Source organism: Lepus europaeus, chromosome 8 (genome assembly GCF_033115175.1).
Source record: "Lepus europaeus isolate LE1 chromosome 8, mLepTim1.pri, whole genome shotgun sequence".
Taxonomy (NCBI): Eukaryota; Metazoa; Chordata; class Mammalia; order Lagomorpha; family Leporidae; genus Lepus; species Lepus europaeus.
Window position 1 is genome coordinate 78051708 of NC_084834.1, and position 23761 is coordinate 78075468.

At 40.1% G+C, this 23761-nt stretch overlaps 1 protein-coding gene across 1 annotated transcript; it reads right to left on the reverse strand.

Annotated features, from left to right (window-relative positions):
* Positions 1-248: 248 nt before the first annotated feature.
* C8H4orf17 (chromosome 8 C4orf17 homolog) lies at positions 249-23180 on the reverse strand. The gene is made up of 8 exons (XM_062198908.1): positions 23060-23180; positions 18662-18880; positions 17142-17206; positions 10853-10996; positions 5110-5191; positions 3237-3426; positions 2206-2249; positions 249-436 (listed from the first exon to the last, which is right to left on the reverse strand). The coding sequence occupies exons 1-8, from the start codon at positions 23178-23180 to the stop codon at positions 249-251; spliced, it is 1053 nt and encodes a 350-aa protein (XP_062054892.1).
* Between the last annotated feature and the right edge of the window lie 581 nt (positions 23181-23761).

The window sequence follows — 23761 nt, forward strand, 5'->3', positions numbered from 1 at the left end:
TATCAGAACCCTAGCCTTATGTAATAATAATTGGGCTGGAAATGAAATATACCAAAAACATATTTCTTTTACATGTCACATTAAAATTAACTACAAATAGAAAAACTGTTTCAATTAAAATTTATTTGAGGCATTATCTATAGGTGTTTTGTGATTTACATGTGCCAACATAAAGAGGACCACTTTGTAACAATGTTAAGCTCTTTGTGAAAGAATTTTCATGGTGTAGAACTGCTGCTGTTTTATGTTCAAGGGTAAGATGCTCTTTGGGGACAGATGTTGTATCCTTGTTGTACACTCCTTGCTGACCCTAGTTTTATTGATCCACCGTCCTGAGTGTTAGGCCTGGGAGGAGACTTGGGCTTGCTGAAATATTCAACAACTGGAATTTTCATCTTACTTCTTCTTATAAATAACTGGGACTTACTCTCAGCCCCTGCATTAGAAAGAAATTTAAACAAGACAGTAATTGAGACATGAAATATAACTTCTGTCATGTCTTATAGCAAATGATATACACATATACATATATGAAGTTTAGGTGAATCAGATACTCAAAATTCATAACAGAAAATATTGTCATCGTCCTTCCTTTAATGCGCTATTTGTTCTCTAACATGTTCTTTCACTCTTATAGGCAACCATAACTTGGGTAGTAAAGATCTAGAATAGGTGATAGGTAAGGGTGGTAGACAAGGATGAGACCAGTGAGAGAAAAGAGGTCTATGTTCCTGACAGATGAAATGATAGAATAGACAAACAAGTTAAAACAAATTAGTGTACATATATGACTTTTGCAAGACCTACATGGTTGTGCCCAAGTAGGAGGAGGGATTTGGGGAGATGCTGAATATCAACAATGGAGAAACATGGGTATGATCTGGGATATTTTTACACACAAAAAAGTCCATGTGTCTAAACGGTAAAATATATGTGGAACCTACAGATATACATGAAGTTGAATAATAGAAAAGCATTACTGTTAACGATTTTTTAGTTCTAGCGTAGGGAATTGGGTAGGGAAGGCCAGACACAGTATGTTGTACTTGTAGTTAGAGTGGTGAAGTACTTCCTAATTTCTAAAGTACACTTATTGCCTGTTAGCATAAAGAGCCTTCTTTGGATTTGATTAATCCCTCTGGAACCTGCTGGGATACAGAGTGACTGTGAGGGAACTCTAATTGATAACTATAATATGCCTGGTACAAGTGGAACTTGTAGAAATAACAAGACAGATTTTTGAGGCTTATAGATATACTTCGTGTTTATTCTATAGTTATTACTGTGCTTGTTTTAAAAGAAGGAGTAGATGTTTGTTTAGCCTAGTGGTTAATATTTGTGTCCCACACATTTGATCCCCAGTTCTAGATCCCTATTCTGGCTTCCTGTTAATGCAGACTCTGGGAGCCAGTACTGGTTATACAAGTAGTTGGGTTCCTGCCACCATTGGGTAACCTAGATTGAGTTCTCAGCTCTTGGCTTTGGCATCAGCCCAGCCTCAGACCTGGCCATTGCAGGCATTTGGAGAGTGAACCAGTGGATGGAGCTTTCTCTCTCAATCTTTCTTTCTTTCTTTCTTTCTTTCTTTCTTTCTTTCTTTCTTTCTTTCTTTCTTTCTTTCTCTCTCTCTCTCTCTCCCTCTCTCTCTCTCTCTTTCTCTCTCTCTCTCTCTCTCTCTCACCAGATATAGGCTGGGATGGGCCTCTGGGAGTTGGACAAGCGAGACACAAAAAACTGCTCTTTTCTTTTGCATTTCAGGTGTTTCATAGGGCACCTGCTTGTGGTTGATTGCCATTTTGCTCTTCTCGTTGATTTTGTTGCCAGTGAAATCATTTAGTTCCGTGACAGTTGAGCTGTGAACAACCAAAACTCTGAGACCCTTGCTTTTTTGTTAGGTTGATGCATGTGTTCCCTTCTTATTGAATTAGCATGGCAGAACCTATAGCTCCTGTTGTCCTGCTCCTTTGCTTCCCAAAGATTGTGTCCCTGATAAAGCACTGTGCCTATCAAAACAGTGGTAAAGTTACCTCAAGTTTATCTCTAGGAGAAATTCAACAGATGCTGCCCCTTGAGAGTTGTGCTGGAAATCACTATTGTACTGTTTTCCCTTTAAAAACACAGATCCTTAAAATTTAGGCTTCTAAATAATTAGTACTTACTGGTTTTCTTATATCAACTCAGTAATTATCACAAACTCTACTTAACCTTTTGATGCTTCCTTATTTCCTTCAGGTCCTTGATTTAACACCCTAAATTAATTGGAGAAAGAAAAATGAATTTCAAAAGTGTTTTCTAGACTACCTCATTGCATATGTATCTTAAATATGCTATCCAAATTCTTTGTTTTTAATGCAAATAGTATTTAAATTATCTTCCCAATAAAAATTAATTTTCTTTGATTAATATCACTAACATATCATATGTTAGTTGCTAAGGTAGAAAAAAATGACCCTTATTATCTTCCAGTTTCTGATTTTATGAAAACTCCAAGGTAGAGACAAATTGCAACTCAAAAAATTTTTCTGTCTTAATGCTTTCTACAGTGACATGTTTTGTGAATATTTATTTTCTCTGACTTAATGCTTTGCTTAATTTTCAACATTAAAGCATAAGATTTTCTCTTTCCACTTATACATTCTCTCACTATAATGTTATAATACACAAATATGTATTTATCTCCTATTATTGAAATTACAGGGTTAAGAAAAATTTCTCCTGAAATAATGTCCAATTCTCTTAGTAGTTACTTTTTCTTTCTGGAAGCCCCCAGGAATATGCCAGAGAAAATTAAGTTAAACAATGATTTTCATCTTGCATTATTCTACATCAAAATGGATACCAGTGTGGGATGAACAAATTAGAAAATAACCATAAAAATACAATTTAATTTCCTTTTGTGCTTCTGTTTTTAGTTAAATTAAAAAAAAAAAAAGAAAGAAAGCCTGTATTTTCTTAGATTTTAGGTGACTGCTCATGCAATGCCCCCAGCAGCATGGGAATTTCCTCAAAGAGATAGACAGTCATAGTCTCTACAACCTATTCTGAACAGTAAGATTGAGAACAATTTTCATATTACACTTCTGAGAATAAAAGATAACAAATGTGTCGCGGCTGTTCACTGGATAAAAAGGAGACTTAACAGCTCAGCATGTTTTGCATTCTGAGGGACAAACACAAGAGATTCTAAAGTCTTCATGTGCCCTCGTCCCTCTAGAAGGCCATTAAATCTAATTTACCTGGTTGGTTGATGTGTTTCGCTAGGTCTGGTCAGCACTTTTGGTTTTGCAGGTGAATTTGAGGGTGATTTAACCATCTTTGGCCTCCCATTCTCTGTGGCTGGTTCAACCATGGTATTTCTTCTGTGATGAGGCAACAAGTTCACCTCAGCCAGCTCAGAATGAATCACGGCTGAGACCCACTCTTTTTCTGATTTAAAAGGGAAAAGGAAGTTGAAGTGGGAAGTGGAGTTGTCATTATTATTTCCCCTAGAAGCACAAGAGTAGTTCTTTCATCTAGCATCCCAGTGTGAAAGAGCAGTAATCTACTATCTGGGTTAGGTACCTTTGTATGTAGAGATTTCAGCATAAAAATTGGTTTACTTCAACCTAGTTTCTATTGACCTGTGACACTGTAGGGCGCCCAGAGTAAATAACTCACTGTGGTACTTGGCCCTGAATTGCAATGGAATTATTCTAAAATACTGAGTACAAAAGCCAGCTTTATAGGCTACTGTCAAAAATATAACAGTAGTCACATAATATGTTTATCTATACAAATGTAATAAGTACAATGGGGCACGTTAAAATACAGACTAATAGTTAAATAAGTGGTTGTAAGCATATCAAGAAGGATTACATCAAAGTACCCATTGAAATTATGTCTTGTGAATTTTATTGATTATTCCTGTTCTTTCTTACCATTTTTCTGTGGTTTATCTGTACTTTTCTCTCAACCATAAGCATTTATTTTTTGTGTGATGCATTAAATGTTACATTCTTTTAAAAAGGAAACAGACTAATTGCTTATCAAGTACTGCTCATTGCCTGAAGAGTCTTCCTGAATTTCTAGGGTAAGGTGCTATATCAAAATGTCTCTCATTGTAAACAGTAGCATGTCCCCGCACACACGGGTCCCTCCTAACACTGATTAGCGCAGTGATTCCTGCAGTGGCCCCCAGACCAACATTGTCAATATCACCTGAGAACTTGTTAAAAATGCAAATTCTATTGCCGGCTTTGGGGCACAGGGGGCTAATTTGCCACCTATGGTGCTGGCATCCTGTATGAGTGCCCACAGTCTCGGCTGCTTCACCTCTGATTCCACTCCTGCTAATGAGCCTGGGAAAGTAGCAGAAGATAGTCCAAGTTCTTGAGCCCCTACTCCTTTGTGGAAGACCCATATGGAGTTCCAGGTTCCTGGTTTAAGCCTGACCAAGGCTTAATCTTTGTCTCTCCCTCTCACTGTTAACTCTGCCTTTCAAATAAATAAATAAATCTTTTTTAAAAAAATGCAAATTCTCAGGCCCCACCTCCAAGGTTTTGCCTTAGTCTGAAGACCAGGTTGATTTGACAATGGCTACTCTGTCACTTAGGCTGTCCTGCTTGAGAATGGCAAATGTTTTCATGAAACAGGCCATGAGAGGCAGAAGGGAGGCTGGGAAGTGACTGAGCTGATGGATTGAGGTGGGGTGGGGTTTGTTGGAGAGGGAATTGGCAGAACTGTCTGGATCTACTGCCATCCACCCCTAAGGAAAGAAGCTGGTTCTGCATTCAGGGTTCACAGCAGGCCAGGGCAAGTGCTCAGGAAAAGCCAGAGTGCACGGACTTTGGGAAAGCACAAACCAGCTGTGGATGAACATAAGGCTGCCCTAGACACAAGTGTTTCATGTTACTCAAATGAATTCAGTGTGAGGCACGGTGAAGTTGGGGTTCATGAGTGATGAGCATGCTTGCACGTGAATAATACAGGCCTGTGATGATTCTGATACTGAAACACTGCAATATTCTGATATTGTAACATTATCTTTGAAAAATCCAAGGTAGAAAAACATCACTATGCGCGTCTTCCCAGTTTCAGGTCAGTGTTTGTAGATACTTATCTTAATCTCACCTTTTGTATTTGCATGAAGCAGCCACTGGAGAACTTCTGCCAGAGAATCCGTATGTAAAATGTCACAGAGCTTTGCCAGGATCTGACAAGGAAGATGAGAGTTACATGGGGAGCAAGTAAATGGTACCTGCTTCTAAGGTTCCTCACGTCACTGTATATGATACACAATTAAGTCAACTAGGATTTCAGCCTGGAAGCTAGATTTCAAATAGCACACTGCAGAGTTTTGGCAAAACAACGTTCCTACTACGTGAGATAACTTAGCTTTAGGCAGTGCAGTGTTTTTTCTTGTTTTGTCTGTTCAATACCAGTCCCTTCTGGTAGCACCATTTCCTTCTTTTGGGGAACTGATCCTTTCCCACTGCACCATGGGGTCGATGGGTATCTGGCAATCACAGAACTGCTCTCCACAGTTTAGTGGAGAGGGATGGGATCGGAGCTGAATTCAGCATTGCACCTCAGTTCCTTGAGCACAGTGCTTAGCCTAACAGGATAGGAATATTGCTACCATTGGTCATTCAGAGTCCTCCCTTGAGACTTTTAATTTTTTTTTGTAGTTTATTTCTTTTTTTTCTAACTTTTATTTAATAAATATAAATTTCGAAAGTACAACTTTTGGATTATAGCGGCTTTTCCCCCCATAACCTCCCTTCCACCCGCAACCATCCCATCTCCCACTCCCTCTCCCATCCCATTCTTCATTATGATTCATTTTCAATTACCTTTATATACAGAAGATCAACTTAGTATATACTAAGTAAAGATTTCAACAGTTTGCACCCACACAGATACACAAAGTATATAAAGTGCTGTTTGAGTACTAGTTATACTGTTAATTCACATAGTACAACAAACTAAGGACAGAGATCCTACATGGGGAATAAGTGCACAGTGACTCCTGTTTTTGATTTAACAATTGACACTCTTATTTATGACGTCAGTAATCACCCTAGGCTCTTGTCATGAGCTGCCAAGGCTATGGAAGCCTCTTGAGTTCACAAACTTTGACCTTGTTCAGAGAAGGCCATAGTCGAAGTGGAAGTTCTCTCCTCCCTTCAGAGAAAGGTACCTCTTTCTTTGATGGCCCATTCTTTCCACTGAGATCTCACTCACAGAGATATTTTATTTAGGCCATTTTTTTTAACACAGTGTCTTGGCTTTCCAAGACACTGATCTGAATGCCATAAGGGCTGATTCTGAGGCCAGACTGCTGTTTAGGGCATCTGCCATTCTATGAGTCTGCTGTGTATTCCGCTTCCCATGTTGGATTGTTCTCTCATTTTTAATTCAGTTATTATTTTTTCAACTTTTATTTAATAAATATAAATTTCCAAAGTACAATTTTTGGATTATAGTGGCTTTCCCCCCATAACCTCCCTCCCACCCGCAACCATCCCATCTCGTACTCCCTCTCCCATCCCATTCTTCATCAAGATTCATTTTCAATTACTTTTCTATATAGAAGATCAACTTAGTATATACTAAGTAAAGATTTCAACAGTTTGCACCCACAGAGAAACACAAAGTATAGAGTACTGTTTGAGTAGTAGTTTTACCGTTAGTTTACATAGTACAATACATTAAGGACAGAGGTCCTACATGGGGAGTAGGTGCACAATGACTCCCATTGTTGATTTAACAATTGACACTCTTATTTATGACGTCAATAATCACTCTAGGCTCTTGTCATAGCCAAGGCTATGGAAACATCTTGGGTTCACCAACTCCGATCTTATTTAGACAAGGCCACAGTCAAAGTAGAAGTTCTCTCCACCCTTCAGAAAAAGGTACCTCCTTCTTTGTCTATCAGTTATTATCAGCAGACACTACAGATTTTTTTAAAAAAAAATCTAGACTACAGGCTGAGTGTAGGTAATAGAGGAGATAGAAATATGAAACACTTAATCCTATTAAAAGTGGACCATAGGCTGGCGCCGCAGCTCAATAGGCTAATCCTCCACCTGCAGCGCCGGCACACCGGGTTCTAGTCCTGGTTGGGGTGCCGTATTCTGTCCCGGTTGCCCCTCTTCCAGGCCAGCTCTCTGCCAGGGCCCGGGAGTGCAGTGGAGGATGGCCCAAGTGCTTGAGCCCTGCACCTGTATGGGAGACCAGGAGAAGCACCTGGCTCCTGGCTTCAGATCAGCACAATGCGCCGGCTGCAGCGCGCCGGCCATTGGAGGGTGAGCCAACGGCAAAAAGAAGACCTTTCCCTCACTCTCTCTCTCTCTCTCTCTCTCTCACTGTCCACTCTGCCTGTCAAAAAAAAAAAAAAAAAAAGTGGACCATAACAGTCATGAAAATAAAGTACAAGGAATTATTAGGTAAGTACCTATAATGAATTTTCCAGTTTGCACTTTATTGTGCCTGCTGCTGGGGTTTAGACTTATCTGGAATTCCTATGTATGTACTGTACTTCAGTCCTACATACTCATCTGCCTATCAGATGCATCCATTTATATATAGAATACAAAAGTACTTTAGACAGAAAATAGCTAAAATAAATCCATATTTCTTTCTCTAAAACCCACTGCAAGCTTACTATTTTTCCTGATTCCCATGTCAGTGAATTGCACCAGCACCCATGAACTGTCCAAGCCAGAGGCTGCGATTCCTCCTGGACAACTGTCTTCCCATTTCCTACCAGATACTGCCAAACAACAGATTCATTAAATTCTACCTTCTTGTTGCTTCTGAGATCTCTCCATTTCTCTTTATCCCCATTGCTTTGATTCAGTCTAAAGGAACAGCAATTCTTGCTGGCATGCTGTAACGCCCTTTCTTCTAGTCTACCTCAAACCTTGAATTATTTTTAACTCAATAAACATTTGGGCCAGACATTGATCTAGGTACTGGAGATATAGAAGTGACATGTAAGTGCTGAAAAAAAAAATAACTACTTTGGTCTAATAATATGTATAATGTTTGGTATAATAATATAATAACATTAAATATGAACTCAAATATAACAGGTATACTTTAATCTTACATTAAGTTGAAGATAATGGCAAAAATAGAAAAAGAGTCCTCTAGTGTTCTAGGCCACTGTGTCTCTATTGTAATTGATACAGTGACTGCACATCATTCCTAGCTGCTTCTAACTCATAGATCACTCACTGACCAAGCATATCCTAAAGAACATAATTATCCTCTTGGTGAAAGGAAGTTGAACATGAACTTCTGGGAAACCCCCCTCAGTTCCCTTTGTTATGGATAGCTACATAGGTGTACAATGTACCAGAGTAGCTTCCAATCCCTTGTGGTATTTGTTTCTGCATCTTGGGGCATGGAAAACCAGGCTGTTAAACCAGACTTCTGAGTGCCAGGGAAACTATGGCTGTTCCGAACGGCCCCAGTACAGTCTGGATCAGAGAAATAGAAAAGTACCTATCCACTTAGTATTTTCTGAGTGACCCAACCCTTGGGAATTTATTAAAGTCATTCTCTGAAATCCTGAAAAGAAGTTGTCTTCCAAGATCTCCTGATTTCTTGGAGCAGAGTAGCCCTAAATCCTCAAGGTTACTTCTTGTTTCTTTTGTCATAAAGCTAACTGAACAGTAGTATATGAGATCCCCTGTATTATCATGGCTGGAAAAAACTCAGAACAGAATACCATAGAAGTTTCTGTAGTTGAAAAGTCTTCTTCCAACTCCAGAAAATGGATTCTCAGCATTGGAAATATCCAGCACCATCCAGCAAAGATTCTGAAGATGCTAGCCCTGGTACCTCCCATAAAAGCTGTCCTCTGCCATCCTATCTTTTGCAAGACTTTTCAATTCTAACAATAAGTTTTCCAGAATGTTTCCAGAACTTCAGTTCTGAGTGCCTGTCCTGAATGTATTTCGTGAAGTGGTAGAATTTATTCTTGATATTCTCCTTTGTCACTGACATTATTCTAGAATGACAAGTCTGTGCGCTCTAAGGCTCAGAGCAAATTTTAGTAGATGTGGTGCTTCCTTAATCAGGCTATGAGATGGAACTTTTTCATTAGTTCACACTAGGAGGAAGCTCACCTCTCACTGGACATATGGGATTAGGAATCAAGATTAAGGATCCACCCTCAGTTTGCAAGTGCTGTGACTTGAAAGGGTGTGTACAAAGAACATGGATGGGTACTTGTCTAAAAAGACCTTTCCTTCTTGAATCACAAGATCAGATCTGGCAAGATTTAGTGACGCCAAATCTCTGTGACGAGTGGCACTAGAGAGCATAGGAGAAATAAAAAAATAAACTGGGGATGATGAAACAGCAGACGGGAGATCCTTCTATGTCTCTGTCTTTCTGTGTCTCTGTCTTTCAGATAAATAAATAAGCTAACATTTAAAAAATTAAATATAAATTTTTTTCTGTTTAGCACTTCAAAATGGCATTCCATTGTATTATCCTTTATGTGTTTTTTTTTTTCCTTAAAGATTTCTTTATTTGAAAGGCAGAGTGACGGGGTGTCAGGGGTAGAGATAGATAGAGACCTTCCATATGCTGGTTCACTCCTCAAATGGCTAAAATGGCTGGAGCTGGACTAGGTTGAAGCCAGGAGCCTGGGAACTCCAACCAGGTCTCCCAAGGGGTGGCAGAGACTCAAGTGCTTGGGCCATCATCTGCTGCATTCCCACATGTATTAGAAGGGAGCTAGATTGGAAGCAGAGCAGCTGGGACTTGAACTGGCATTCCAATATGATATGCCAGCGTTGCAAGCATCAGCTTAGCCCGCTGCACCACAATACTGCCCCCCACCTCCCACTTACATGTTCCTAGTGAAAAGTCTGCAGTCAGCTGTTGGGAGAGGAGGACCAAACTGAGCACAGAACAGTGTTTTAGAATTCAGCCTAGTATAACCTGACATTGTGCAGATCCTAATGGTCCTTGTCCTGAGGCCAGTGCCTACAGGTGGAACCCCATGGAAAACCATGGTCCCAGGTGATCAGACTTACGACTTGGCCTACATCACCTTTAACAGGCTGTGAGTCCACCATAAGCAGCCAGAAATGCATAGCAGCATGGTCGTTGGAACTACTCCCATGCTGCTCTGGTCTCGGGAGGCTGTAGGTTACAGCCAATGTAGCATTGAGATGCTGAGGCTATGGGATTGCCTACCCCATTCCTTCCCTGAGCAGCAAAAACCTAGAGTAATTATTCAATTGGGGGAAGGAAATGAGGTGTGTGCTAAGTCCATTGCGTAGGAACCTTGGGCCCATCTTTCCATGGTGAGGCCCAGACCTACGCAGAGTTACATGCCTGGGTATTGGCATTGTTGTATAGTGGGTTAAGCCTCTGCCTGCCATGGCAGCATCGTATACGGACACTGATTTGAGTTCCAGCTGTTCCACTTCTGATCCAGCTCCTTGCTGATGTGCCAGGGAAGGCAGCAGAAGATGGCCCAAATCCCTGGGCCCCTGCATCCACATGAGAGACCTGGATGAAACTTCTAGCTCCCAGCTTCAGCCTTGCCCAGTCCTGGTCATTGCCACTGCAGCCATTTGAGGGGTGAGCCAGCATCAATTTCTCTCTCTTTCTCTGTCTCTAACTCATGAATAAAAATGTTAAAGAGAAAAGACTTCTAGGCCTGGACACGGGCCAGTGACTCTAGATGAGGTGTTTGGGCCTACCTCAGCCCCAGGAAGAGGCTTGCAAGGAAGGACTACCCCATTGTAGGAACTTCTTAAGTTCATTTGGAACAACACAGCAATTGCAGATTTGTATCCTCATGTTGTTGCCATGTTATGGATTTAATCAACCTCCCTCTTACTTTTATTTCCTGGTCCAGATAGTTAGGTATGCGAACGGTGCTCTCTTTGACTTCCACCTTGGTAGGCATCACCTCAGAGGAACAGGATCCAGCAGCGGAGTACACCCTTGGGGGTGATGGTGGCTTTGTGACCTTACTTTCTTCCTAAATCAAGAGTATAATAAAAATCCATGCATTTATATCCACTTCTATTTGCATGAAAATTAAATGTAAGATGAGTGAGAAGTATTGTAATTACTTAGATGCATGAAAGTGAATAGAGATTATTTTTAATCCCCCCAAGCTCTATCACATAGTTTTAATTGGAGACAAGAACAAATAGCAATGTATATATTAACTTTTAGTAAGGCATTGAAAACCTTCGTTTAAGCACCGAGATGGTGATTTTTAGATGTTAAATGTGTTACCTTTATTTGTATTGCCATTGCAGATAACAACCATCCCATGACAGATGAGATCTGCCATTGAGTTGTAAAGATTTCTCTTTAATGACCGGGAAAGGACAGCTGAGAGGTTTTATGCTTTGACTGTAAAGCAGTTATAGGGTGCACATTGCTACTTCCTTCCTCTGCTAAGAGGATGGAGAAAAGCTGTTTTCTAGTTCCAAGAGGTAAAAACACTGTTTGCAATTAAAAAACAATTTTAAAAAGGTGGGGGTTTTGAGGGCTTGAAGTCCAGGAAGAGTTACAGAAGCCTTGGGTCTGTGTTGAAAACAACCTGCAGAAGTATCACTATGTTGCTAGATCTGTATATTTGAAGTACATGAAACTTGTCTAACTTAAATAAAATTTTTAAAAAGTGACTGATACTTAAAGGCATTCAGAAGAGAGTGAGTCAATACCTAGGACTGTGATGATCATCACTGACAGAACACATATAGTGAGGATAAAGCTGGAGTTTATGTACAGCCATTGTTTTTTAAACATTTATTATGCAGACTTATTTTGGGGAGGAATAGTAAATAATTATTTTGTCCAAACTTCCCACTAAACATAACTAAAAAGACTAACTAAAAAAATTTTTTTTAAATTAAAAAACCAGAGTGAATAAAAGTGTGAGCAGGAACTAGGAAGCCTGTGCTGTAACAAGTACAATGGCCATTTTTACCCTGAGGTCATTGTCTGATCCCATAAAATGGGAGCTTTCTTTGTGACAAGTCTTTTAAGGGTCTGAGTGACAGAGCCCAAATAAAGGCCACCCAAGGGCTACATCCTCAAGGTGAAGATGACCTACAAGTGAAGTAGTCTGAAAAAAATACAGCCTGGGATCAAGGTTTACACTTGGTTTAGTTTGGTCTAGATGGATAAGGCCTCTGGTTTTCTATATAAGAAAGCACAAAGTTTGGGAAGGAAGAGTTTGGGCTTCAGATTCTTAAAAATAATACTTCATACATATGTCCAGCAACTGAGCCAGGAGTTAAAGAAGAAATTTCAATAAGAATTACAGAATATTTTGCACAATGCTAATGAAAATGCTTCATAGCAAAAAATGTGAAAGTATCTAAAGTAGTCTTTAGAGAATTGATAGTTTTTTGTTTTTTTTTTTTTTGACAGGAAGAGTGGACAGTGAGAGAGAGAGACAGAGAGAAAGGTCTTCCTTTTGCTGTTGGTTCACCCTCCAATGGCCGCCGTGGCTGGCGCGCTGCAGCCGGCGCACCGCGCTGATCTGAAGCCAGGAGCCAGGTGCTTCTCCTGGTCTCCCATAGGGTGCAGGGCCCAAGCACTTGGGCCATCCTCCACTGCACTCCCTGGCCACAGCAGAGAGGCGGCCTGGGAGAGGGGCAACCGGGACAGAATCCGGTGCCCCGACCGGGACTAGAACCCGGGGTACCGGCGCCGCAAGGCAGAGGATTAGCCTATTGAGCTGCAGCGCTGGCTGAGAATTGATAGTTTTAAAATACATGTAAAAGGGGTCTTCAAAAAGTTCATGGGAATGTATATTATGAAAAATTATGCATGGATTTCAAAATGTTTTTTTGACTAAAATAAAGTTTCCCTTTAAAAAAAAAAACTATTTGAAAGGGAGAGTGACAGAAAGAAAGGGAGAGAGAAAAGAGAGAGAGAGGGAGAGAGAAAGAGAGAAATCTTATTTCACTCCACAAATGGCTCCAATAGCCATGGCTGGACCAGCAGTACAAAGCTCATCCGGGTCTCCCACATGGATGGCAGGGGCCAAGTCCTCAGGCCACCATCTGTTGCATTGCCAGACACTTTTAGCAGGGAGCAGGAGAGGAAGCAGAGCACTCAGGACTGGAACTGGTGCTCTGATATGGGATGCCAGCATTGCAAGCAGTGACAATCCACTGTGCCACAATGCTGTCCCTAAACTTATCTTTTAATTTCATTTTTCCACAAGCTTTTTGAAGCCCCCTTGTATTAGAAAGATAGAAGAAGTTAGAAGTACAATAATGTGTGTGAATAGAAAGAGAAAAGTAAGCGCAATCTAAATTAACAAAATAGAACAAATATAAAACATAGAGGATCAAAAAAATTACAAAAATTACTTGATATGCTAATAAAGTTGATATATTTCTGTTGAAACTAATCAAGAAACAGCAATATGAATTAACAAAATTAATATCTAAAATATTGTTTCTTACATGTCCTACAGATATTTTTAGAAGAATATAAGGATGTTTTGTATAACCTTGTCAATAAATTTGAACATTTAGCTGAAATGAACATTTTTATAAAAATAATATATTATAAACTGACTCAAGAATAAATAGAAAATATGAACAATTCCATAACAAAATAGATTTCAAAGCAAAGGACATTATCAGAGATGAAAACAATAATTTCATAATGAATGAAAAGTCATTTCATCAAGAAGACTTAAATCTAAACAGTTATACTCTTGACAAGAGAGCTGCAAAAATATTAAAAATTGCTACAAATGAAAATGAATAGAAATTCACAATTATGGAAAGAGATTTTAATACTCCCTTCTCAATAATTGATAGAAAAAGTAGACTTCCAATCTGTATGGCTATAGAAGACTTGAACAACGGTATCACCCAGCTTTCCTTAATTGATACTGTATTGCATTCTACTCACCAGTAGCAGAGTGAAAATTCTTTTCATGGGCACATTAAACAGTTATCAAATTTAACCATATTGTAGGTCATATATCCAATCTCAATAAATTTTAGAAGTTTCAAGTGTACAAATAATATTCTCTATTAACAGTGGAATTGAATTGGAAATCAATAACATAATGGTATTTGGAAAGTCCCCAAATATTTGGAAATTAAATGCCATAATTTAAAGTTTCTCATGAGTCAAGGAATAAACTTCAAAGGGAATTAGAAAGTATTTTGAATAGAATGAAAATGAAAACTCAACATAGCAAAATTTAGAGGATGCAGCCAAAATAGTGTTTTTTGGAAAATATAATAACACCTGCTTACATTAAAAAGGAAAATGTCTCGGGGCCAGCGTCGCGGCTCACTAGGTTAATCCACCGCCTGCAGCGCTGGCATCCCATATGGGCTCTGGGTTCTAGTCCCGGTTGCTCCTCTTCCAGTCCAGCTCTCTGCTGTGGCCTGGGAAGGCAGTGGAGGATGGCCCAAGTGCTTGGGCCCTGCACCTGCACGGGAGACCAGGAAGAAGCACCTGGCTCCTAGCTTCGGATTAGAGCAGCTCCGGCCATAGCGGCCATTTGGGGAGTGAACCAACAGATGGAAGACCTTTCTCTCTGTCTCTCTCTGTCTCTGTCTCTCTCTCGCTCACTAACTCTATCTGTCAAATAAATAAAAGATCAGCTGCTCTTAAAAAAAAAAAAAAGGAAAATGTCTCAAATCAGTGACTTAAGCTTCTACTTTATGTATCAGCCAAAGTCAATGAAGTGATAGAAATAATCAATGAAATTAAATGTCAATTCTTAAAGAAAATCAATAAAACTCATGAACCTCTAGCTGGCAATATCGGGAAAAAAAAAGAATATTAGGAATTACCAATTTCAGGAATGAGATAATGTACACCTCTGAAGACAGTAAGATCATGGAAAAGGAAAGGTTATGAAAAATTTTATTTCACTAAATTCAACAAGCTAGATGAATGGAAAATTCCCTGAAAAATACAAGTTTCTGAAGCTCCCTAAGAAGAAATAGATAACCTGAATAGCCTATATTTATGGGAAAAAAAAAACAAAACAACTAAAACTGTTGTTTATAACTTTAACCTAAGGAAAATTCCAGGTCTACACAGCTTCACTAAAGAATTTTTCTAAACTTTTAAGGAATAAGTATCAATTCTACATAAAACCTTCTAGAATGATTAAAAAGGTTTTCTTAACTTATTCTGTGAAGCCAGCATTAGGTTGATATCCAGATCAGAAAAGAACATGATAAGCAAATGACGAATATTCCTCATGATCATAGACACAGGAATGCCCAACACTATTTCATGAAATTTAGTATATAATAATGACAAAACATCATTGACCAAGTGGGATTTTTACCAGAAATTCAAAGTAGGTTTAATATATTAACAGACCAAAAATGCAAGATAAAAAAGATCATCTCAAATTAACACAGAAAAAACATTTGGCAAAATTTATCACCCCATTGCTGATAAATCTTTCAGCATACATATAAAGAGCATCTATGAATAATGTAAGCTATCTGATGATGAAAGTCTGAATGTATTCTACCTGTCATCAGGTACAAAGCAAGAATGTCTGCTCTCATCACATGTGTTCATACAATACATAAACATCTGCCTGATGTGGGAGACATGGATGGAGTCCAAACTCCCAGCTTCAGCCTGGCCCAGCCTTGACTGTTGTGGCAATTTGGGGAGTGAACCAGCAGATGGAATATCTCTCTCTCTCTCTCTCTCTCTCTCTCTGTCTCTCCTTCTCTCTCTCTCTCTCTCTCTGTTTTAAGTGAATAAATAAATCTTAAAAAAAATACAAATTTGGGTCTCATTTATATAAACTTGAGCTCTTCAAAAGACACCATTACAAGAAAAAAAGCAAGTCTCAGATTCAAAGAGAATATTTTCAAAATGTACATGTAACAAAAGATTTATATCTAGAACCTATAAAGAACTTTTACAACAAAAGAGCACAGCAACCCAATTTTAAAAGTGAGTGAAAAGGGCTGGTGTTATGGCATAGTAGGTTAGGCAGTTCATTTCCTGCAACACTCTATTGGAATGCTGGCTGGAAAATCACAGTTAGGTATCACTATATACACATTAGGTTGACTAAAATTAAAAAGACTGTTAACACCAAGTTCTGGAAGGGTGTTAAAGGAAACACCTATGGTTATATTATTGCCAGTAGGAACGTAAAATGGCATAACCACTTTGGAAAACAATTTGGCTCTCTTCCTTCCTTCCTTCCTAAGGTTTTATTTATTTATTTGAGGCAGAGTTACAGACAGAGGGAGGCAGAGACAGAGAGAAAGGTCTTCCATCTGTTCATTCACTCCCTAATGGCCAAAACAGCCAGAGCTGGGCCGATCTGAAACCAGGAGCCAGGAGCTTCTTTCCAGTCCTCCATGTGGGTGCAGGAACGCAAGGACTTGAGCCATCTTTTGTTTTCCCAGGTCATAGCAGAGAGCTGGATCAGAAGAGGAGCAGCTGGTTCACAAACCAGTGCCCATATGAGATGCTGACGCCACAGGTGGAGGCTTCGCCCAGTATGCCACAGCACTGGTCCCCTGGCTGCCTCTTAAAACTTTAAACATATAACTGCTACCAGACTTAGTCATTCCACTTTAGGTATTACTCAAGAGAAAAGAATGCATATCTATGCACAAAGACTGGTATGCCAGTGTTTAATTTGGTTTGTCAAAAAATGATAACCTAAATGTTCCTCAGCAGGTGAATCAATATACAAATTGTGGGAATATCATACAATGGAATATTATTCAGCAATGTAAAGGAATAAACTATTTACTGATATATGCAACAAGGATAAATCTTAATATAATCACGCTGAGTTAAAGAAACCAAATACATCATTCTATTTATACAAAATCAAAGTATTCCGTGGTAATCTTTAGGATAGAACCAGATAAATGTTTCTATTTGGAGAGTCAAGATCATGAAGAAACTTTGGGGCGATAGATATCTTCATTCCCTTGATCTCAGGGGTAGTTTCTTAGCTGTGTATGTATTTGTCAAAACACTTCAAATTGTGCATGTTGAATATGTGATTTTATATCATTATTTATATTTAAATAAAGCTATAAGATATGGTGACTTCAGAAAGGCATGTGAAGAAAAAGAGAGGAAATGATGGAAATCCAATTAAATAGATAACAGAAGTATTTCTTTACCTGTTTGATTACTAAGGGATTCTCACTGGAAGTTTTGAAGCACTCTTTGATTTTTCTACTGGGCTCTGAAATGAAATTGACGGAAAATGTATTTAGATTAAACTGAAAAAAGAATTTCCAACACATGGTGCTGAACAGATCAGATTATGTCTGAATTTAAATGAAGGAAAACCTAGGAATCTGCTTATAAACATTAGGAAATTTATAGACAGAATTGCATTCTAACAATGTAGTAAAAGTATGTTGATATTAAAAATGAATTCTATGTTCACAGTGACTCCTGTTGCTGACTTAACAATTTGACACTCCTGTTCATGGTGTCAGTAATCTCCCTAGGCTCTAGTCATGAGTTGCCAGGGCTATGGAAGCCTTTAGAGTTCGCTGATTTTGATCTTATTCCGATAGGGTCATAGTCAAAGTGGAAGTTCTCTCCTCCCTTCGGAGAAGGGTACCTCCTTCTTTGATGGCCCCGTTCTTTCCACTGGGATCTCACTCACAGAGATCTTTCATTTAGGTCTTCTTCTTTTTTTTCTTTTCCATGGTATCTTGGCTTTCCATGCCTACAATACTCTCATGGGCTCTTCAGCCAGGTCCGAATGCCTTAAGGGCTGATTCTGAGGCCAGAGTGTTCAAAATGATGATGTAAAATGCTTTCTTGACCTGGTGAAACTGATTTTAAAATTACAAATTTCAGACTAAGATATGATTTTTTTTTTCCTATTTTCTTGTGTACATAACCACTACTTCCTCTGCTTAAAAGACTCCAGGCAAAGGCATTTGGCACCAGAGTTAAGCTGCAGCTTTAAATTCAGATCATGTCAGGGTGCCTGATTCAAGTCCTGGCTCCTTTGCTTCCAATCCAGCTTCCTGCTAACCCGCCCCCAGGACACAGCAAGTGATGGCTCAAGTACTTAGGTCCCTGCCAGCCACATGTGAGATCCAGAGAGAGTGCCAGGCACTAGACTTTGGTTTGGCTTAGACCAATTGTTACAGGCAGTTGAGGAGTGAACTAGCAGATGAGTCTGTCTCTCTCTCTCTCTCTTTCAGCAAGAACATTTTATGATTACTTAAAAATCACTGCTGCTATTTTTTTTTTTTTTTGACAGGCAGAGTTAGAGAGAGACAGAGAGAAAGGTCTTCCTTTTCTGTTGGTTCACCCCACAAATGGCTGCTATGGCCTGTGTGCTTCAGCTGGCACGCTGCGCGGATCCAAAGCCAGGAGCCAGGTGCTTCCTCCTGGTGTCCCATGCGGGTGCAGGGCCCAAGCACTTGGACCATCCTCCACTGCCTTCCCGGGCCATAGCAGAGAGCTGGACTGGAAGAGGAGCAACCGGGACAGAATCTGGCGCCCCAACCAGGACTAGAACCCGGGGTGCCGGCGCCACAGGCAAAGGATTAGCCAAGTGAGCTGTGTTGCCGGCTATTGCTGCTATTTTTTAACAGCTGTATAGATCTCCCCTCCCTGCCCAGTGGTTTGCAAAATGTCTAAGGAAGCATTTCATCAGTACAGAGGGACTCACCAGAATGAGGCCGTGAGGGCACTTTGACCCAGTTTGGGGCAGGTGATACTCCTGAAACTCCTCTGCCAGGGATCTCCTGGACTGTGGTACTGAGTGGCTCACTGTACTTGGCAACTGGTTTCTCTTCTTTCTCTGTGTGGTTACTCCGGCCAACACCCCACAAGGTTCTCAGTGCAATCTCATCATCATTCACAGTGCAGATTGGAATATTATTCAAACCTCAGCAAAGATAAAAAAAAGAAAACATCAAATGACCAGAATTAGATTTTTGGCAGATTTCCTTTGAAGGATCAGAAATTTCCCAATCAAAATTACAAAATATTTGTAAAATGTTGGACTTCAAATTGTGTACACTGCAGTTAGGAAGATGTTCTTTGAAAATCAGTGTAGCCAACTTGGTTTGCACCCCTGCTTCCTGCCATCTGGTCATCTTTGAGAGGCACACCTCTTTGGCCATGGTCTAGGAGTCAAGCGGAGTAGACCTGCTCTTTTCCCAGACTCTTCACTTCCCAGGTCCAGCCAATGACAAAAGGGTATTGTGTTAGCCCGCTTCAGGAATGTCGGACTTCAATTGCTGAAAGCATCCAGAAGACCCCAATGTAACAGGCTCTTCTAAAAGAGGTTCACTTTTGTGCAGAAAGGTTAAAAGCTGTTGGTGCTAGGGATAGGCAGTGGGGTCAGGTAGATTGTCAGGGAACAGAGGAAGGAGAACTTGGAGCACAGGCCTTCTTCCTTATGTCAGACATTTCTTGTTTATTCACTCTACTGCAACAAATACTTGATTTTCTTCAAATACAGGATTTGGCTCAAATAGTAAACGACAGATCCTCTTTTTAAAAACTAATGATACTCCTTTTATTATGGCCTTGTTTAAATAAGGTCAGAGTTTGTAAACTCAAGAGGCTTCCATAGCCTTGGCAGCTCATGACAAGAGCCTAGGGTGATTACTGACGTCATAAATAAGAGTGTCAATTGTTAAATCAAAAACAGGAGTCACTGTGCACTTATTCCCCATGTAGGATCTCTGTCCTTAGTTTGTTGTACTATGTGAATTAACAGTATAACTAGTACTCAAACAGCACTTTATATCTTTGTGTATCTGTGTGGGTGCAAACTGTTGAAATCTTTACTTAGTATATACTAAATTGATCTTCTGTATATAAAGATAATTGAAAATGAATCTTGATGAAGAATGGTATGGGAGAGGGAGTGGGAGATGGGAGGGTTTGTAGGTAGGAGGGTGGTTATGCGGGGAACAACCACAATAATCCAAAGTTATACTTTTGAAATTTATATTTATTAAATAAAAGCTTTCTAAAAAATAATAATAATGCTATTCCTAAGTCATGTGGAATTGGACAATTTAGGAAATGAAGATGTGCAGGGCATTGCTCTCTGTGAATTAGGGGGTTGTGAAAAATCCTAGGAGATGGTTGCTTTGTCTCCAAGAAGAGGGGACACAAACTTCTGGACGGTGTTTTTCATAGATGCTCTTTCTGCCAAATCTCCCGTAGCACTGCTAGTCCCCCCTGCTTCTTATCTGTCTGCTCAGATAACATTAACAAGGTCTTTGCTGACAGTACTGTCTAATGTGCCCTCCACCACTCTGTCCCCTGATGTTCTCTTATATTTTGCAGTTTTGTCACTTATTGTGTATCTGCTTGCACGTTGCTTGTCAGCTACAGTACGATATGAGCTTCCTAAGAGCAGGGACTTTTTTTGTGTATGTTTTGATTTCTGCTGTACTCTCAGTGCTCAGAACAGTACCTGACAGAAAATAGATGCTCTATGATTATTTGTTGAATGAATGAATCACAGAGCCAAATAAAAAGCTTGTGTTAAGTCCAGTACATAGAACTGGTAAAATGTGAGGAGAGCATTGCTGGAATCTGCTGTGAGAGGAGCCAGCAGGCCCTGCATTTATGCAGCTGAGAACTGCTTCAGTGGAATATACCAGGGGATGCAAGAAATTCTCTCTCCCTCTCCCTCTTTTGCTCTGACTTTCAAATAAATCTTTCTTTAAAGAGAGGCTGAAAAAAATAAAATTCCTTGGCATAATGTACTGAACCTAAGTCTGGCCTCTGATCCACTCACTTCTCCTTCCGCAGTCCCCAGCATTACTTCCCTCCTCCTCACATGTTCCCTAACAGGCAACTTGATCTCTGGCACAGTTTCCATGTGCTCTAGGCTGTGGGGCACTTGCTGCTCCCTTCTCTTCGTTTGTACATTTAACCATGATGTAGGCATTCTTATCACGGTCATTTCACAGAGCACCTTGATCCTCCAGGCAGTCCAGCTCCTGAGACTAGACTTTTGTTCGTATTTTCACTCCAAATGCATGTCCGCTCAATCAATGAGTAGATGGATAAAGGAGTGAATGAATAAAGAGGCGATCAATATCCATGCCTCTAATTATCACACCTATACTGGTGACTCCAGAATGTACATCTATGCTCCTGGCTTCCCATTTGAGATCCAGCCCCTTCCATTCGGATGCCTGCTATAACTACACAAGCAGGACGCCTACCACCCAGCAGACTTCATCATTGACTGGAATGTACACTTCTTGGCTGTTGTATCTGCCACATGTAGAACAGGAGATGGTATGTATTAGATATCAAACACCTGCAGAGTGAAATGACCTCACCTTCTTCCTCTCAGTTTTCCTGTTTCATCCAAAGCAACGCATGTTCAGCCATAATACTTGAAGATGCATGGGAGGGAGAAGGACTTAGTCTATTATTTGTTTCTTTTCTTCATTCTCTATACCTATCAGTCACTAGGACCTTTCTTTTTTTTTTTTTTTTCTCTACAACCTGTCTCCAGCATTCTCTTTGCCATTGTTCCATCTCATTGCTGGCAGCAAAGCAGAGACACAAGTCCTCATGGGTCTGGACAGGTATGGCAGCCTCTTAATTATCTCTAGCTCCAGGCCCTGCTATTCTTCCAATAAAGAATGCCTGATTTTTGTCATCACAGTGATTTTTAATCTCACTTTTTCTGTCACTCTTGTAATACAACACTTTTCCATTTGTAGGAGTTTACCATAACCATTTAGCAAGTGATGCTGCTTTCAGGAATATGTAATTCAGGGATGAGGGTGAGGGTCTGTTTTGACTATACCCAACAGCTGATGTTGACATGCTTCTTTGGGAGAAGATACCACTCACTTACCCATCCTGGCTGAATTGACTGGGTCCCTCTACCAAGTGCACACCATTCTGCTTGTTTCCATTCCTTCCTAATCTTGAGAAATCTTCCTCCCAAAACGATCAATATCCTTCCCTCTGCTTTTTCTGCTTTCTTTAGAGCCAAAAATACGTGTACAAGGTCTGTATTTTTTTTATTCCTGAAACTATCTAGAAATTGCCTTTCTCAGAAGGGAGATAACTGCCATTAATGTCTGATTCCCACGAAGTTTATGGTACAAAGTTAGAGCAAGAGAAGGAAGAGAGGGAAAAGAAAGGAAGGAAAGAAATGAGGGACAGAGGGTGGGAGGAGGCAAGGGAGGCAGGGTAAATATCAGGGTGATATTTAGCAGGGAAACACTGGCATGGCCATGCAGGTGATTAAAATGTTGAAACACTTTTATAATAATTGGTCAGTGCTGCTCTGACCTTCCCGAATGACCCTCGTTGGCTTGGTCACCTTAGACTAAAGATTAGGTCCCTGTCCTAGAAATCAAGTAGTCCAAGTGTTAGGTAGGAAGTCAGAAATGAGCTTATGTGTGTGTGACAAAGGCCTAAGGAATTGACATTGACATCTAGGTCCAGCATCCACATCTCAAAGTCATCCCGACAACCTTCCAGGTGCAGCCCAGTATCTGCACTTCAAAAGTCCTGCACAGATCCTGATGACCTTCCAGGGGGTCCTGCCCCTTCTACCTGATAACCATCCTACCTCTAAGGCAGGGTGAAGTCAGCCAGGCTTCCCCTGTCTGATAACTTCAGGGGGAAAACTCAGAAAGGAATTTTTCATATTTACATCCAACAAGTCCTTTGTTTAGGAGGAGAAGAAGGAGAAGGGGAGGGAAGGCAAGACCCATCCCCTTAAAAGCCCCAGCCTAAATGTAAACTATGCACTCTCAGGTTCTGTCTGGAGAGATGCCCATCTGTTCTAATAAACTTTGCTATGTTGCTTTCCCCTGCTGTCTGTCTCATGCCTGAATTCTTTCTTGAACGAAGACAAGAACCCTTTGCTTCTCCAGTAACACAAGGATCAATGTTTGCCAGAGTAGGCTTGCAGGCCATTGCTCTAGTCATACCTGGTCCCAGTTGCCAATGTCCTTGCCTTACCAGCAGTTAAACACCTGGAATGGCAGCCTTGTGTTTACCCACCAGAATTATCATGTAGCCCAAATGGAGAGGAGACACATCCTCAGATCTTAAGTCCCCTTACCTTTGATGTGGCAGACTCTCCTAGGGTGAGGGGTGTGCCTGACCAGAAAGCAATTTACATTTCTGGCCTGGCTGCCTTTGCTCTCAAACTGAAGAGCAGATGCCTGAGGTTTGCAATTCATGCTCCTAGCTTGCTAGTTTTCTCCTCTCCACTGTTGGCAGAAAACGTTCCTGGGATTGAACGTGACTGGCCTCACATCCAGCTGTGCTCAGATCCTGTAATCACAGAATGACAATTGAGGTCCTTGTTTCCTTATCCATCATACTGGTCTCCATCTTCTTGTTTGTACTGAATTATTTCTCATATTTAAGCAATGTGAAGCTATTTTGCTTTCAGATCAAATTTTAGTGAACATTGAAAACAGCATAGGCACACGTGGAACACAAAAAGATTTTCCTTGGAGAAATCTTATTCATGAAAAACAAAGTGTGCTTTTAATGGCATTTAAGATCACTTCATTGGCTTATCAACAAGAAATTATAGTTATTATTGATTTTGATATAGTAAATTAAAATAATGGTTTTAAAACACAACACCCACAAATATGCTATAGATTAAATTAACTCTGAGTAGTTTTCACATTGTCCTTTAAGAAAGCCAGCATCTTAACTCTGTACCATCTTCTTAGAGTGCGGTAAGACCTGAGGGAGAAAAACAATCCACAGAATACTACATCTACAAAGGATAAACTGCAGGATCTTT